A 16,813-nucleotide genomic window follows, 5' to 3' on the forward strand; every position below is an offset into this window, starting at 1 on the left:
AGGCATCGAGAGACAACTAAGAAAAATACCCCACACAGTCTTCAAACATACACCTACATTGTGGCAGACACCATGCTATCATTCATCCCAAGAGGATGCCCGACTTAGTCTGTACTTTCCGACCCAGAACTGGCATCCATATCCTCCGGATCGGGCATGACGACGCTGTTGAGGTACGTAACCTATCAAGTGATGACATCTCCTGTCAGTAAAAATATCACATAAGAAGACTCTCCAAGTGACCCCTGCTATCTCCAGCACAACTGGCTAAATGGTGGGTATCATTGTGCCCGAGGCTACACCGCTGAAGTGGCTGGAGAGGCGAAGAGGGGAACGGGGCGAAAAGGCCCGTATTTGATACCGGTGCTAGGATCCAATGGATGCAGATGCGGGCAAGCAAAGAGGGAAAGCCAAACGACGGCTATACGACAAGGGCGTTGGGATGGATTGGCTTACGAAAGGTTCCATGATACCAATAAGGGCCGCAATTTTGTCCTGTGCGTTGGGACTCATAAGCTCTTCGTCGGCTAGAGGCCTGCCGATGGTGAAACTGCGCAAGCGGAGCAGTCGAATGTTTTCATTGTCCAAGCCGTAGCCCTGGGTAAGGAAAATATTTTGTTAGCATTGTAATTGGACGACATCGGTGACCCGCCGGGTTAAAGCTGATGGTGAACCATGGAAACAGATGAGACGGTGTAGAAAAGTTTTCGAGACCAAAACACGTTGTGGGACGCCAGAGGAATTCCCGTGCTAGGCCGAAGAATAGTAATGACGTTGAACCCAAGGCAAAGCCCCAGGGGCTTGCGTTGGAAAAGGGTGCGACCCGGACGGGTAGACCAGTCGGGATCGCCCGTTCGCGCTTGCTGCGCTTGCATCCATCAACATTGGTCTCTAGACTTGCTATCACGGAAGGCTGTTGACGCCCACAAGGCAACGAATCTTTAGAGAATGGCCACTGAGAGCTAGATCGTCCCGCCGATATGATTTTCTCCCTCAATTTATGATGCTGGAGACACTAGCAGTTTGTTGACGATAATGGAGATCCCACGTCCATGGCGACCCCAGCACTTCGCAGAAGTTGTATCTGGGCACCTCCACCATTAACCCATGTGTCAGGCTGGCGTGTTTAGCCCTATTTATGTTCAGAGACAGGACTTCTGATGGAGACCTGTGTCATTTGAGATGAAAACTAACGAGCACCAAACGCCATGTTTAGTGATGAGACGCGACCGACTCGCCTTCGAACCTCAAGAACGGGCGCATCTATCTCACCAACGAAACGATTTGATGCAATTAGACCGGCATAGGTGGGAGAATAAAAACCATAAGGTCAAAAGACCCTTTGAGCTGTGGAGCAATGTTTGAGGAACGAAGAGTTGCCTACCTTGGGTTTGGTCTTGAGCGCGCTTTCTTGATTCTGGTTGACAAAAGCCTCAACAGCCTTCTCTTCATCAGGTACCCCATTGAAAATTTCGCGGCGCATTCCTTCCTCTCCTAAGACCGCCTTCAAGCGATGCGAATTCCTGTCGATATCCTCTCGCATAAGCGCAAGTTTGTCCGCCTCTGGATGCCAGAGACCTGAACCTAAGCCCACCCGAGACATGCCATTAGCACATACTTTCCCCGCCAATGATTCGGTTGGATAGAAGATGTCGTGCAACGTCCCATTGCTCTAGGCTTAGAGCATTTGACCCACAATGAGCCGTGCCCAACGTGGAGACAGATCTAATCATGACATATATGCGACTCCCAGAAGTTGAGGTAAAGGCCCTCTAGACCGTGCAACATCATATTTGGAGGCAATTGGCTCATAGCCTTTCGAACAAATGGAAACATTTGAAATATTCTTCTGGTATTACTCACCGACAAAGCAGGACTTAGGTTGACAGTGGACATAATAAGCAGCGTAAGGGCCCTTTTTGCCTGTGCGTGACCTATGGGGCTGTTTAATTGACTGTTTTTTCTTTTAGTATTGGTTCTTTTACCTACCAGGCAGCTGAAAAGTGTGTCTGCCCAACCCCGGTTGTTAGCCTGGCGATACAATCCAGTACCCGTAAGGGATGGTCACTAGAAGTTGAAAATGCTCAAAGTTCAAACGTACTTTATAAGGAGTAGGGTTCTTGCTGAACCGAATGTCCCTATGTATACGGAATACCTGGACCAACGCAAATACTCGTTAATGCAGCCATCTCTTTTGGAACTGTTTATGCCAATTTAACTGCTAGCACTCACCAGGTCCTTAACAGGCAACTCAGGAATCGTGCTATCCATCTCTGAAATCTTCTCGGTGAGACTTTCAACAAAGCTCTCCCAATCCTTCTTAGAAGCACGGTAGTCCGCATCGTGCGCTATCAAAGGTGATCATAGTCAGCTGTGATTCAGAGCCCTGATTTCCTCATGGTATATTATTACCTTTGAGCCAAGGCCTCTCATTGTTCTCTGCCAAGTCCACAAGAAAAAGGAAGGTGTTGGGATGCAAGGTATCCTCTTGGTAGGGCACAGCACCTGCCTCCCTTGCTTTGGGCTTCTTGATGAAGACCTCTTTTCCAGGTCCAAGGCCGGTTCTGACACCTTCCTTCCACAACTGCTTATCTTTCAATGCTTCGTTCGTATCACCTTCTAGAACACTGTCCGATTTCTTTCTGGTACCTTCGGTGTCTCCCTTGTTGCTTCCTAGGCTCTTTCGTGGTCTCCCGGGTTTCTTTTTGGATTTTTTGTCGCCTCATCGGCTGTGGTATATGCATCTGATTCCGCATCCTCCGATGCGGAGTCGTCGTACTTGGAGGGGGAATCCTCCAGCGGGGAGCCATTGTCGGAATCAGTCTCTAAATGATCTGAATGTTCTTCCTGGAAATATTTGCTCTTCTTTGAGGTGGACCTGACGGGCCTTCCAGTGGTGGTAGTGGTGATGTCGGACTTTGGTCTTTTTGGTCCTGTCTTGGAGGCAGTGGGGAGTCTGTCAGACGCGCGCCTTTTTTGTACTGGCGCTGGTGCTGCCGCCGACGCGGGAACGGCCCGAGACGATCGACGAGGCATGGCAAGAGAAAGGTTTTCGGGTTCTTCTTCTCCGTTTGTGAAGAAAACATAAATTGAAGCTGTTCTTTGTAGACACAATTAGTTATGCAAGAGTGGAGCGAAACAACTTATAGGGGAGATCTGGGAGGTATAGTAATTAATAAGCTCCCGCGGCAGCTTGTAAACTTCTTGACCGAACTATGGGGTCATTAGTGACTGATAGACTTTGAGACGGTTCAGAAGGAACCGGGAATGCGACCAGGAGGTTGGTAACTTCTGGGGCGGTTTTCGCGTGGGAAAGCGGGCAATTCTTTGCCTCCCGCAACTACTAAAATTAGTGCGGTCGTTAAACGTCGTCACTCTCGGAATGAACCCATTTCAGGATTTGTCGGGCTAAGAACAAAGTTACTCACTTGTTGTCCTGTACGGAGTATATCTTCTGGTACTCTTCTGGTTCTATCGATTTTGTTTTTGTCTAATATTCATTTGACCCACCTGTTTCACCCAAAGATATTAGCCGATAGTCTCGTTCTTTTTCCAGACAGCAGCGCACCTTAACCAACCTGTTTCTATCCCTTGCTCAACAACGACTCCACATGAGGGGGGAAATAAACTAAATTAAATCAAGCTAGCCATGATTGAAGTCGAAGCAAGCGCGATACCCGAGGTTTTTGAATCTCGCAAGCGTAAAATTCTTGCAGAACTCTCCGTTCCCGATGCAGAGTACACAGACCTCTCGCCCAAGGGGTCTGTCGATGAGGGTATTCGGGACCTCATCAATGACATTAATGCTCACCCAGGCTTGGTTACTACTAGTAGCTGCGCGGGGCGTATCAGCGTGTTCCTAGAGGGACGGAAGAAGCAAGCGAAGCCGCAGGAGGAGGAGCAAGGGAGACAGTTTGTAGCCTCTGGGGGTAAAGGTGCTGGCAAATGGCTCTATGTGTCTCACGACCCTTTGCAAGGCTATGGGGCACTTTGTGGCAGCAAAAGTCCTGAAAGAAGCGGTCCTCAAGCGAAGTCGTTGCATGCGTTGTTTGGAATGGTTCCTGGAGATGGCAAACCCCCCGGGCTGAACAAACAAGGAAAAGCCCCGCGTCTCGTGCGCTTCCATTTCGAGCCTCTGGTACGTTAGTTCAATCCTGCGTTCTTTGTTTCTTCGAAGGAAGTGCTTCTGTCCACGGTATTGTCTACCTTTAAACAAAGCTTGCGTTTCTTTGTATGCTTGGGGCATATGTCTCGTTCTTTTGTTCCCCTTAAAGGTCAAAGCTTAGCCTCTATTGTTGCTGAGTTATACCACCCGGTCTGGTGCTGGGATTTGGAAAATGGACTAGCTAAAACACCAATTTGCTGCACGCGAGTACTGAGAACGCTTTCCACAGATTCTTCACATTATGACAGCAACGCTACAACATGCTCACCCCGTATTATCTGCCGCTTCGAGCTCTGGTTTCCGCGAAAGCGGGCTGCAGAGTTTGCGCTGTTTGGAGGGTGAGGAAGGTCCTAGTCCGATCGTCGCTGTGCGCTCTGCAGGTTTGTCCCTGGAGTCAGTGATCGGGTACTGTGAAGACAGCGACGCCGACGATGCGACAGCAACTGACGAACCAGTCATCCGCAGCTTGGTAACAGAGGAGTATTTGCAGATGTTGGTTGCAATCTCAAATGAAAGGTTCGCAATCAATACAGAACGGAAAACAAGATTCCGGGAGAGTTTGTTGGATTTATACTCTGCGAATCGAGGGCCAAAGACGAACAAGAAGACCAAACCTCCGGGATGGGAGGATGCCCAGACACGACGAGAGAGGATGAGAGCTGAGGGGCTGATGAGAAAGAAACTTCTCCAGGACCAGGCGAAAGACAACGAAGTTCCAGATACGTTGGAAACTACTAAGGAACCGTGACCAGATGGAATCATAGACACAGAAATACCACTAGATTCAACTAATAGCTTTTATTCACATCGGACTTCCTTGGCATTATTTCTCTGTCACGAAGGACATTATGAATCAATAAAACTTTAGACGAACGATGGAGAAAATGGCAACGCAACAGAACTTAAGAAAAAGAAAAAGAGATCTTGAACGCTGTCGACATCGAACCCCATATGGTGTAGGTTTTAGGTCTCATGTCATGGAGATGACCAAGAACTGATTTAAACCCAGGGGAACAATGGAAGGAAGAACACAAGTACAAGCAAAACCATAGTAAAAAAAGGGAAAAACAAAGCATAAGAAAGATGTGCTTCCTGCGCAGGCCCAAAACTGTCCAGATATCCTATTCAAGTCGGAGCTAATCAGTTCAAACGTGTCTATCTCTTCAGATGATCCATGACACGATATCGAGTGCAGCACATCTGGAGATAAGGACAATCCAACACCAAACTGAGTGAGTAGGAGCTGAACGCAAAAAACAGTGGACTTTAAAACAAAAGCCATTTGATTCGTAAACAAAACCAAGGAAGTAGTTGGAATATCGTCATAGAATGACAGATGGGCCAGATAGCGTTATTTGAACTCTGGATCTCAACGTGCAGCCCGAAATCTAAACACCAGAAGGTGTGAGATTACCCGGAGAGGACTTTGTGTTTCGATGGCCAAAATTAAAGCCTTCCCTTGCTGTGCCTGGGGGGAACATGAGAAGCCTCCGGGTCCAAGGGCTTTGATCGCTGTCATTGAATGGACGAGGGGTTTCATCCGCCTCTTCCCGCTCTGGACGATGAGATGGACCAGCCTCAGTCACACGGCGCGATGGAGTGGCGAAGATCTCAAGTCTGGAGGATGTTTGGAGACCTAGGCTTTCTTCAGAGCCAGCAACTGAACCACTGAGAGTGCGTCGAGTGTCATGTCTGGTTGAAGACGAGGGTCCCGCAGCTGCCAGTCTAGCTTTGGCTTCGTTATCCTTTGTCACCCAACCAGTAAGGACAAGATTGCCTAGTATTTGCATTTCAGTGCGAACGGCCTTTTCCCAGAGCACTTTTTTGGTGATATTCGAGGGCCACTCAAACCACACACGACCGTACGGAGAGCGAAGATCATTCCTTTCCTGCGGGAAAGTGTTCGTCAGGTGTGGGATTCCATGATCGGGGATCGTTCCCCTGGATATCAAGTTCGCATAATACTGGAAGAATGACACGTAAGCGTCCTTTGTCAAGAGAAAGGAAGGAGGTTAAATAGTCGGGAGTGGGCTCCAATGAAAAAGGACAAAGGGCTTACCAAGATTGTATCCTTGTTAAAGTCGGGCAGCTGCACTAAAGTGTCGAACGGAAACCACTTGCTGATATCTGGAAACCTAGCGATCTCTGGTGCAAGGTTAGAATTCACACACAGAGTATATTTCTGACGTTCGTTGAAGGCCGGACAATTAAATCCTGCATAGAGAAGATCTCGCAGCAGATTTTGGTCCAGGCCCATGGTTTGAGTTCTGTCAATACGGGATGCAAGAGATATCAAGTGCCGCTTCGTCAGGTCAAACAGTTGATTGCGATCATCGACCGTGTACAACATTGTGGCGTACCATGGAAACTATATGCAAGGTGAGATACACATTCTCCGTTTGTTTGGTCAATGGGTGATGATATAATACCTTGTAAAGCGTACTGATCGTCGACTCATAGGTGCGCTGAGGGCACTTAACACTGAAAGGCGACTAGAGGGCGCTCAAAATGTTAGTCCTCTCCAGAAGATGGGCGTGAGCAGCTCACTTACACGGTGAGGGATTTCAGCATGACGAATAGCTCCCACGATCTCTTCACTAGTAATAAAACCAGAAAAGCCCGTGGAGTACGGATCGGTGTTTGGAAGCTCCCTGGGCATACCATCTTCCCAGGCGATGCATTTGGCCCTTGGAAAGAGATCTTTCAAGAGCGCATCTTGGTTACTGTACTCCACGTCCACACGGCGAAGACCAAGACGGGGTGCTCGGCCAGTCTCATAGATGCTGTTGATTCGGTCAACTGTTCTCTGGGCTGCTTCCTGAGTTTCAGTTTCAACAAAACAGTCCATAGTTTTCGCGGTCGAGCGCTCCATGATAATATGGATCGGGCATCCTTTGATAAGGCGCGCTGGGCGTCCTACAAACTGCGCGATCTCATTTTTGGTAACTGAATAAGGAATCTTCACATTTATCAGTAGCATCCTTCATAGGAAGCTAAGCTCACTTACATTTGATATCTTGATAACGCCCCAGCGAGGTGCCTGACGAGTATGCACAAAACTGCCAATAGGCATCTCCTCCCTCATAGCAACTGTGCTAAACGGTTTGTTCAGGTCTGGGATCTGCTCAAAGTACCCTGCTTGCCCCTGGGCTCCGGCTCTCATAGACTGAGGAGCCACGGTGCCTTCAGTGGGGTAGAATGCAGGAGAGAGAAGCCCTGGAGGGCCATAATGGAGCGGATGCTGGGGCACTGGAGCGGGGAGTGGGCTATGCACAGCTTGTAGCTGGCTAAAAGGATGAGGGTTCCGAGGTGTTGGAGTTGGGGTTTGTGCAGGGTCATAGGGATAATATCCACGTGCAGCTTCTCCCATAGAAGGAAGATGGGCGCATAAGCTCCTAGACTCGGGAACTGCTCCTGTTGATTAGGCGTTCCAGAAGGACCCGGCTCTGGTGTCTGGCAAGGCTGCGTTATGGTGCCTACACGACCTCGATATGTACCATGATGTGGGCCAGGAGAGTTGTGTCCCGTGAAGGGGTCAACTGGGCGCCTGGTAGCCATCAGGAAAGCAGTTGGAATAAGAGTAGGATGGTATGAAGTGATGAGAAAGATGATTATGATCTGTGTTAGGAGTGAAAAGCGTGGGGATCTCAACTATGACAGCGCCGAGAGCCTTGGTTGGAAGTGAACGGCAACATGCAGAATTCACTTGTGTTTCATTTGTATTTTTATCTCAGTTATTGACGACTAATCGATTAGTCCATTAGTCGTGATGAGGGGTGATGGAAAATGAGATGGGCCATGCATTGGTTCTATATAAACTATTAGTATGTTCTAACCAAAGCAAGCAGGAAAGGAGGAGTAGAAAGAGAACAGGGTTAACATAGAAGAAGGTAATATATGTAAACATTACATGTCTACTCTCACAAACATATAGGCTATAGAAACAGGCTTGAACCAGAAAGTAAAATAGATAACAAGCTATACAATGGTAAAGGCTTGATATAGCAAACAACCAAACAATGAAGCTATACAATTGTAGTTAGGGTGAAGAGAGACTTTTACTACTGTACTAGAGTGCCTCTTGAGAACACTACTATACTCCTCAACTTAGATAAATCCATGTAGCAAGGTAGAGAAATGATTCTAGCGTGTCTACAAAACTGCGCTCTCAGAGTATAAGGGAACTGAGTTAGTATCTACCCATATGACTAAGATAGGAAGGCGGCTGCTTGCACAGTCTATATTGATTGATAACAAAGCACTTCGGCACTATAGATATAAGATCCATAATGATTGGATAAGGTTGCAACTATTTACAATACATATGTGTTTTTGCACTCACCAGAGTGGCTCACTTTCGTCCTCCCTAATCCCACTCCAGGCCACAGGCCAGAGCCACAGAACTACAGAACCCGAAAACCATTGTTTCGATAGACAAGATGCAAATTCTCAGCGCTATACCTACTCTCATGGTATTATGTAGGGAGTCCAAGCTGCTAACACGATCGTGAGACGGCACGGATGCGGTGACGAATACCAACAAACCGAGACAAGTGGAGATGGCTGCACCATTTTGAGCGACTTCAAAACCGAGAAACTATACAGTGTGGAAGTGCCACCGCCGGGGACAGGCCGTTGCGAGTTTTACACCGCTGGTCGTGGCAATCCGTTTGGCAACACGTACCATTGCAATGCCGGACAAAGGTGCAACACTGCATCCCGGGATGCCATTGACACTTATAGATAAATATACCTAGATGAATGAGAGAGTAATTATCTGTACACTCTCTCGACGTACGCTATGAGCTAATTGATGCATTAGGACACTATCTGGACTGCAAGTGTCAACTCTCGGTGGAGATGAACGATGGATGCCCTAGAGGTGTTGTTGCTGGGGGCCTTTATTTTTATGAGCAGGACCGAGTTTATTCATGTCAACCTTTGCACCGGCATCCTTCTAGTAGTTATCAATGACTATGCGTGCTGAATCACTTCGCTACGGCGGCCGTATGGCCGAGTCCCCGTCAGCCACAAAGGTAGAATTGTGTAGTGGTTACGATACACTAAAATTGAGGTCATGAGGATCCAAGATTCGGTTCTCATGGATCGCTTTTTACGGGATAAACTATTATAACTAAGTGCCTTCCGAAATAGAAGTGGTATGGCAAAAGCCCAAGTAGTACCTAATCACTCACCGAATTTAGACAACCACGAAGTATCAACCGGGTATTACTGCTAGGGACTTGTGTTTTTGTGAGCAATTTATAGAGTAGTGAGACACCTCAGCCTATTATACTGTGTAGGCAAGGCTTGCCGCGCGATATGATGTTCCCAACGACACCAAAACTCTCCGACTCCTTGCCCATAGCATACAACTTTTCCTATTCTTGCTTTTCTGCTATGTCTTATGAAAGGTTCATCACTATCGGTCATCTATGCGAAGGTCGTCACCACCTCCTCTACTTGGAAGCGGGTGAGCTACCAATAGAACAATCTTAGATATATCTTTCTATATTTTCCGATTATCTGGGCAATCTTTTGTAGACTTCCAACCTATTCTTTCTTTGTTATTAGTCGCTCACAGGCGGTGCGACTAAGAAAGACAGTACCAGTCAAAGCATAAATTTTATCTTAGATTTAGCGTCGATCGAATGGTAAAGAGATAAGATGAACACAGGAATGCTTTTGAGCAATGCTCAAGAAACCTCGTGTTTATACTCGAGAGGCTCGCCGTTCTATAGAATTTTGTTGTTTAAGGGGGTTATTCCAAACAACACCCCATAATCCCAATAAATCCAGGATATAAAATAATATGAGCCTCGACACCGCTGCACAAGCCCTCTTGGCCTTCGTTATTGTCTCTGTCCTCGACCGGACTAGCTTTGTATGTACTAGCAGTATGTTATGATTCGAAGTTATCAGTGATCACCCCACCCTCTTGAGGAATAGCTCTGGCGCTGATTTTAAGATAATTCCATACGGGAGGATAGTATGGAAATTTACAGCTCGAAATCTTGAGTATGCTCATAAAGACAGAACATAAAAATTATGTGCCTCCACGCGGGATTGAACCACGGACCTCTTGATATCATCAAGCTACAAGTCAAGCGCTCTACCACTGAGCTATAGAGGCGAATTTCCGGAGGGAGGCGACTATTTACGACCTACCTAGCAGGGAGTTTCATGGTTAAAGAAACTATGGCCAAAAGTGCTGGCACAGTGTTTTGAACCATGTCAGATTCGCTTTTTGTGTCGATACAATGCAGGATATATACATTTTCAAAGTTACAATAAGTCATATTGCCACAGTATAATTTTAAGGTTAATGGAATAGTACAAGTTGTAGAGCCAAAATTTCGATAAAGCTTAACTATTGACAGTGGTTCTACGATCAACGGTTGTCGTCGTGTGTACTTCCACTGTGATACAGCCTCCACTATTGCTTCAGCCGAGGTTCGACTGCGTACCAATTTGTACGATTGTTAAAGAAGCAAAAAGAATGCCTCCACGCGGGATTGAACCACGGACCTCTTGATATCATCAAACTACAAGTCAAGCGCTCTACCACTGAGCTATAAAGGCGAATTTATAAGGAACGGTGCCCCTTGACCGCCTACAGTGGGATGCAATTGAGATTTGGAAAATCCCCCACGAGGGGTGTCATACCGCCTACCAGATTCACCATAGTAGGCGGGACAGGCGCCCGTGTGGTTCAATAGAATTACTCCGGAGGGTATATTATTTTACATACAACCCATTCAGCTCTGTTATGGGTATTACCGTGGTTCAATATGGAAAAGGTTGTCCTTGAACCGATAGAGGTGCGGGCCAGATAAGCGACCTTCACCGATAAGCGACAGAATGCCGAAGTAGAATTGATTGCCAACCTTAACAAGCTCTATACAATATGCCTCAACGCAGAGACTGTATGGAGTTGACCTCAGATGAGAGCATTTATATGGTTGGTTCTATTAATTGGGAGCGTATACTTCATCGAGAGCCCGATTGAGATCTATTTATTATATCTTGTACCAAAAATGGAGCGTGTTTAAGACGATAATAAAACCGCAACAGCCTGGGGCCTGGGGATAAAAGCAAGACAAAAAACGATGCCTCCACGCGGGATTGAACCACGGACCTCTTGATGTCGTCAAGCTACAAGTCAAGCGCTCTACCACTGAGCTATAGAGGCGTATTAGCATATGTCTGCCTTCTAATTCAGCCTGTACCACAATGGTTAACCTTACCCTCATCTCTTCTACGAAGAAACAGCCGATCATCTTCCAAGTACTTGTTGATTGCACAATAGCTACTAGTAAAAATCCAATAATGTAGATATATTCAAGTCCTACAGTTGTTACCCATTGAGGTGCTACCAGAAAGCTATAATATGCACTCACATTAGTTATAGCATCTATATTGTCACAATCTTTCGTGCACTGCTACAGGACAACACTGTGTATTATCTTCGTCTCGTGAAAGATGATCAATTATACGACCCTGAACACCGAGGCACCACCTTGGCGCAATTGATTATATCATGCATCCTTTTTTACACTTTATCAAGAAGCTAAGCAGCCATGGTATATAAAACATAGTGGTTTCAAATGCTTCTTACTAGTCTGGTTGTACTTTGCGTATACCGAAATCTACTGTCAAGAGTAAGTCGTGAGAAAGCTCACCATACATTTAAACTCCAAATGACTTCAAGATCTAGGGAAGGGAACGAATCATTGAGCGAAGCAGAGTAGCCCCCATCACCAGCCCAGATCGCCTGTACAATACTCGCTATTGGATAAAAAGTGGAGGTCATGGATATCTCACGAACCATAAAATGAACATTATGAGCAAGAATTCAGTCAAACTATGGGTTATTGGTTAATTTGATAGTCTTCAGAGTACCGGGGGGTCATTAGATGGGGTCTTACAGGTGTCAAGAAAGACTCAGCGACGAATCGCGCACGGGCATTCAACTGCGTATTGTCAATACTACTATTATACGCGAGCATGTCGTGGATGAGAGGGCACATACGAAAAGCTTCATCTCGGAAATTTCTTTATCGACTTCCTCCATAAATTGGATGATGAAGTCGACTAACTTGTGCTTAAGCATCTCCTCTACGTTTCGGTTCGTTATTAGAAACGAGATATCGTAACCCTGTTGACTTATTAGCATACTGTATCCATGGACGTGGTAAGCACACTAAGAGGCTTGACCTTTACTGGCTTCCGGCGTAAGATGAAGAAAGATTCGGCTCGCTGCGTCAAAAACCGGGTGAACTTGTGGACCAAAACTGTATAATTGTTAGTATCTAGCACTATGCATGACCTGATCGTTATAACAATGTCGGATAGAAGCAGGCATCCGACTGGAGAGTAATACTGTGTTCGATCTCGTCCGCTTGTTTGATCCGAATGCTGACACGGACACTGTTCACACTAGGTTCGATGAGGACTTTCTCATTTTCATTGCGAGAGACGGTAAGAGGGTTAAGAAGGAGTTCAGGAGAGCTCTGGGCCTCGATTTCTGGTACATTATGTCTCTCGGACGTCTGGGAAGCGAAGTTCGAAACCGCAAGCGCGGAGGTGAGAGAGGCTCGGACGCATTGAAGATATGGACGCAATGATTGAGACTTCAGTTGTTAGCGATCAATTGTTAGCTTCGGATTGACCTAGCTCACCATATTGGAAGTGTGACGTATACTGGGGTCTCCGTTGTTACTCCGCTGGTGAGCCCATCAACAACTTGTTTTGCGTAAGTGGAATCAGACCAAAGACCCACAGGTCACAAATTCGAAGGCTCAATGATTTATGTCTATATCCAGGCCCAGGAAGCAAGCATAGGAATAGATGTAGGTGTCAAGTGCCACCTTCAGGAGCCACAGGCGGCGGTCCCGCTAAGGCCGCGATGTTGCGTTTGCCTTGTTTGCACTCCCTGCCCCACGCCTCCCCGAAGCGTAACGGGTGACGATGCTCTTGTTTATGCGTCACTTTCATCAAGCAGAAGTCAAGAAGTGGTTTTCTGAGGTTTCTCTCAAAAATCAAGACAAAATGGCATCCATACCAGGTATTTGACTCTACTTTTCTATATGAATTTTCTCATAATTTCGGAAATTTCTAATTCATAGATCACAGTTATCGTGAAGCACCAGGGCAAACGTCATGAGGTCGAGCTTGATCTATCCTCGAACGGTGAAACGCTTAAGTACCAATTATATTCCCTCACTGGCGTGGAACCCGAACGACAGAAAATTCTGGTCAAAGGAGGACAACTCAAGGATGAAACTCCATTGTCCTCGCTCAACGCCAAACCGGGCCAGACATTCATGATGATGGGCACGCCATCTGGAGGCCAAGGCTCCGGGGATTTGGGCCGCCCGAAAGAAGCAGTGAAGTTCCTGGAGGATATGACGGAGGCTGAGGCTGCAAAAGCAGAGGGAGCTACCCCAGCTGGTCTTCAAAACCTGGGTAATACTTGCTACCTCAACTCTACGCTGCAGACATTGAGAAGTGTTCCCGAGCTCCAACAGGAGCTTCTGAGATATCGCCCTTCGGCAGGTGCTGGTGGATCATCGAACCTCTCGGATCTCAGCAGTTTTGGTCTTGGTGGTCTCGGCGCCTCAATGGACCTGACTGCTTCTTTGCGGGATCTATTCAAGCAAATGTCTGAAACACAGGAGGGATTTCCGCCTCTTATGTTCCTGAATGCTTTGAGGAATGTGTTCCCTCAGTTCGCTCAGAGAGATCGAAACGGTCATGGTTATGCCCAGCAAGATGCTGAAGAGGCATGGTCTCAAATCGTAACCCAACTGCGGAACAAGCTGCTAATCAAGGAGGGCGAGGGCGAATCTAGCAATGAAGTATCTTTTGTGGATAAATTCCTTGCTGGAAGGTTTGAATCTGTGACGGAATGTGATGAGCCGGGAGCGAAAGAGGCTGGCGAGCAAGCCACGCCAAGCTCGGACGTCTTCTACAAGCTTGATTGCCACATCGGTAAAGAAACAAACCATTTGCATGATGGCATAAAAGCCGGTCTTGAAGAGAAGATTGAAAAGCATTCCCCTACTCTAGACCGTGATGCCATTTACACAAAACGTTCACGCATTGCTCGATTGCCCAAATACTTGACTGTGCACTTTGTTCGTTTCTTTTGGAAGCGCGAAACCCAGAAGAAGGCCAAGATCATGCGTAAAGTTACATTCCCTGCCGAGCTTGATGCGGTAGACTTCTGCACAGATGAGCTCAAGAAGGAACTTATCCCTATTCGTGACAAAGTACGGGAGATCCGAAAGGAAGAACTTGATGTTGAGCGTGCTCGCAAGCGTCAGAAGCTTGGCCATCAGCGGGATGAAGATAAATCTACCGAAGTGGAATCTGAGTCTCTAGAGCCAATGCAGAAGAAGAAAGCCGCCGAAGAACGGAAAGATGCATCAAAGGCTACCGATAAGGATGATGATTCCGCAATGGCTGACGTCTTTAAGTCCGATGCAGAATACGAAGCTGAGAAGGCGGCTTCTATCCTTGCAGCAAAGAAGGAGCTTGCCGAACTTATCGACCCTAAGCTTCGCTCCGACGAGGGTACCAACAAGTCAGGCCTTTATGAGCTACGGGGAGTAATCACACATCAAGGTGCCAGCGCTGACAGTGGCCACTACACTGCATATGTCAAGAAACAAGCCCATGGAAACAAGGAAGAGGATGGAAAGTGGTGGTGGTTCAACGATGAGAAAGTGACTGAAGTGGAGGCGGAGAAGATTGAGACTCTTTCTGGTGGCGGTATGTCATCTATGGAAACATAATAACATAGGTCTTTTGCTAACAATTTTATAGGCGAGTCTCATTCTGCATTGATCCTCCTGTACCGCGCGATTGACCTGCCCACTGCGGAGTAAGGATACTCGCAGTAACGGCCTTGGTTTCATGAAATAACAGGTTGAATGATGATAATAACATTATGTGCACATGTTTAACACGAGTGACGTCTGCATCAGTGGTGAAAACAGCTTGGCTTTTCTTCGTGTTGTATCCTTGTCGTGGCACCAGCTTGATCCTGTTCGTTTGATGCTGCCAAGGGAAGTTTTCTGAGCCAGGGAAGCCTTCAGGCGAGCTAAGTTGGATAGACTCAACGGTTAGAATAAAGAAAATATCAGGAGCCAGCTGCTCAAGAGCAATGAAGAATCGTATTCTCATAATATATCACGTGATCTAGCGCTAGATGCCTCGGCATATATACCCATTAGTTCTTAGCTAATTCAACTTTCTTGACCACCCGCAAAACTGCGATGTGAGCACCATGTTTGGCACCCGTAGAGCCCTACAATCCCGGTTACGCAGCCTAGGAACTCAGTCTCAGCTGTCATTGCGATTCGATCACCAGATCTCAAGAAGCAACAGTACTATAACCCATCAACCTGCACCTGAAAGATCCAAGTGGCCGCGACGATTGATCTATGCCGGAATCTTTGGTGGCCTCGGCGTCGCGGCAGGGAAATGGATGGACAATAAGGTTTCTGCGCCGGTAGAACCCGCAACGCCAGAGGATGTCCTAAAACTGGAGGAGATTCGTCGAGTATACGAAAATGGGCTGCCTATTGTGCAGGAGCTCCGAAACAATCCGGACTACGTGGAAGCGGACGTGTATGGGAATTATTCCGAGGAGGACAAGAAGCAGAGGTTTACATCTGGTCCATTGAGAGGGAGTCGGGGATTAGCGCTACAGGTTCGTCTCTTCACTAGGCTCCTACTGTGCAACATGCTGTGAACCTGCCGCCATAAAGAGAGTTTAGGGCAGTGTAACTGTCGTACAGAGCTTCTCCTACTTGCATTGGATCAGTCGAATCTTAGCCAAAACTTTTAGCTGATTCATCATACAGAAAGTCTTCTGGAACGACAAAGAGCGGAAGGCCATTAGCGTTGTCTATCTCGGGAATGGCCTGGAAGGATGGCCAACTGTTGTCCACGGCGGAGCTCTTGCCACTGTCATTGATGAAAATCTAGGCCGTGTCGCAATCCGCAATTTCCCAGAGCGTACAGGAGTTACGGCAAACCTTGAGATTAAATACCGCGCTCCGGTATATTCGGGCAACTTCTATACCTTCCACTCGACAATTGACCGAGTACAAACCACAGATCGCAAAGCTTACGTGACGGGAGAAGTACGCGACCCGGTTGGAAGGCTTTGTGTTCAAGCATCTGCTCTCTTCGTTGTTCCTAAGAAGTATAAACTTGAGGAGATTGGGGAGCAGTACTGAGATGCAAGAGTCCCGCTATTCCTATCTGTCAACGGATCTTCACCTCCAAGTTGACTCGATGCTACTACTGCCTTACTTATACCTTATTCTTGAGGCAACAATTGGATTCTGGAGCCAAGTATAGGGGGATTAGACAATACGGTAGGGCTTTGCCCAGACGTGACGAACCTGTTTGAGTGACTTTCCCAGTTCACAGGCAACGTCATTTAATTCCACAGCGTGCGGCATTCTTTGTCTGTTTGTATATATATAGTAATTTTGAAGAGAGGGAGGTTCACAAGACTATAAAGACTCTCCCATAGAGTGAATTCACTATTACGTGACTGTGGTTTGGGGCATCTAGTTTATGTACTCCTTTGACAAGATTCACAGGCGCCTTTGAGGCAAAAGCTTTAAA

At 47.0% G+C, this 16,813-nt stretch overlaps 5 protein-coding genes across 5 annotated transcripts; 2 read left to right on the forward strand and 3 right to left on the reverse strand.

Moving 5' to 3' along the window:
- Positions 1-104: 104 nt before the first annotated feature.
- On the reverse strand, positions 105-3,036 carry ANOM_010632 (DUF2461 domain-containing protein; the record flags this gene model as incomplete). The annotated part of the gene is made up of 9 exons (XM_015555888.1): positions 105-182; positions 457-597; positions 1,385-1,584; positions 1,864-1,934; positions 1,990-2,009; positions 2,102-2,155; positions 2,233-2,348; positions 2,413-2,627; positions 2,780-3,036. The coding sequence occupies 9 exons, from the start codon at positions 3,034-3,036 to the stop codon at positions 105-107; spliced, it is 1,152 nt and encodes a 383-aa protein (XP_015401556.1).
- A 613-nt stretch (positions 3,037-3,649) lies between these two features.
- On the forward strand, positions 3,650-4,913 carry ANOM_010633 (tRNA wybutosine-synthesizing 3 family protein; the record flags this gene model as incomplete). Its single annotated transcript, XM_015555889.1, has 2 exons — positions 3,650-4,138; positions 4,395-4,913. 2 exons carry the CDS (start codon positions 3,650-3,652, stop codon positions 4,911-4,913), a joined length of 1,008 nt encoding a protein of 335 aa, XP_015401555.1.
- Positions 4,914-5,553: 640 nt separating this feature from the next.
- Positions 5,554-7,535, reverse strand: ANOM_010634 (uncharacterized protein; the record flags this gene model as incomplete). The annotated part of the gene is made up of 5 exons (XM_015555890.1): positions 5,554-6,129; positions 6,225-6,533; positions 6,595-6,657; positions 6,717-7,124; positions 7,173-7,535. The coding sequence occupies 5 exons, from the start codon at positions 7,533-7,535 to the stop codon at positions 5,554-5,556; spliced, it is 1,719 nt and encodes a 572-aa protein (XP_015401558.1).
- A 4,236-nt stretch (positions 7,536-11,771) lies between these two features.
- On the reverse strand, positions 11,772-13,021 carry ANOM_010635 (actin-related protein 2/3 complex subunit 4 family protein). The gene is made up of 6 exons (XM_015555891.1): positions 12,847-13,021; positions 12,549-12,798; positions 12,383-12,459; positions 12,198-12,323; positions 12,094-12,138; positions 11,772-12,029 (listed from the first exon to the last, which is right to left on the reverse strand). The coding sequence occupies exons 1-6, from the start codon at positions 12,847-12,849 to the stop codon at positions 12,021-12,023; spliced, it is 510 nt and encodes a 169-aa protein (XP_015401557.1). The 5' UTR covers positions 12,850-13,021; the 3' UTR covers positions 11,772-12,020.
- Positions 13,022-13,167: 146 nt separating this feature from the next.
- On the forward strand, positions 13,168-16,416 carry ANOM_010636 (ubiquitin-specific protease UBP6; the record flags this gene model as incomplete). Its single annotated transcript, XM_015555892.1, has 5 exons — positions 13,168-13,232; positions 13,301-14,941; positions 14,996-15,053; positions 15,476-15,884; positions 16,039-16,416. Exons 1-5 carry the CDS (start codon positions 13,217-13,219, stop codon positions 16,414-16,416), a joined length of 2,502 nt encoding a protein of 833 aa, XP_015401559.1. The 5' UTR covers positions 13,168-13,216.
- Between the last annotated feature and the right edge of the window lie 397 nt (positions 16,417-16,813).

This window comes from Aspergillus nomiae (assembly GCF_001204775.2).
Source record: "Aspergillus nomiae NRRL 13137 chromosome Unknown contig00568, whole genome shotgun sequence".
Classification (NCBI taxonomy): domain Eukaryota; kingdom Fungi; phylum Ascomycota; class Eurotiomycetes; order Eurotiales; family Aspergillaceae; genus Aspergillus; species Aspergillus nomiae.

Excerpts from the sequence above, each read along its gene's own strand:
- ANOM_010635 (XM_015555891.1), bottom strand. Across the intron at positions 12,324-12,382 it reads TACGCCGGAAGCCAGTAAAG|GGTTACGATATCTCGTTTCT; the intron begins GTCAAGCCTCTT and ends ATAAGTCAACAG. Across the intron at positions 12,139-12,197 it reads TTTCCGAGATGAAGCTTTTC|TTGAATGCCCGTGCGCGATT; the intron begins GTATGTGCCCTC and ends GACAATACGCAG.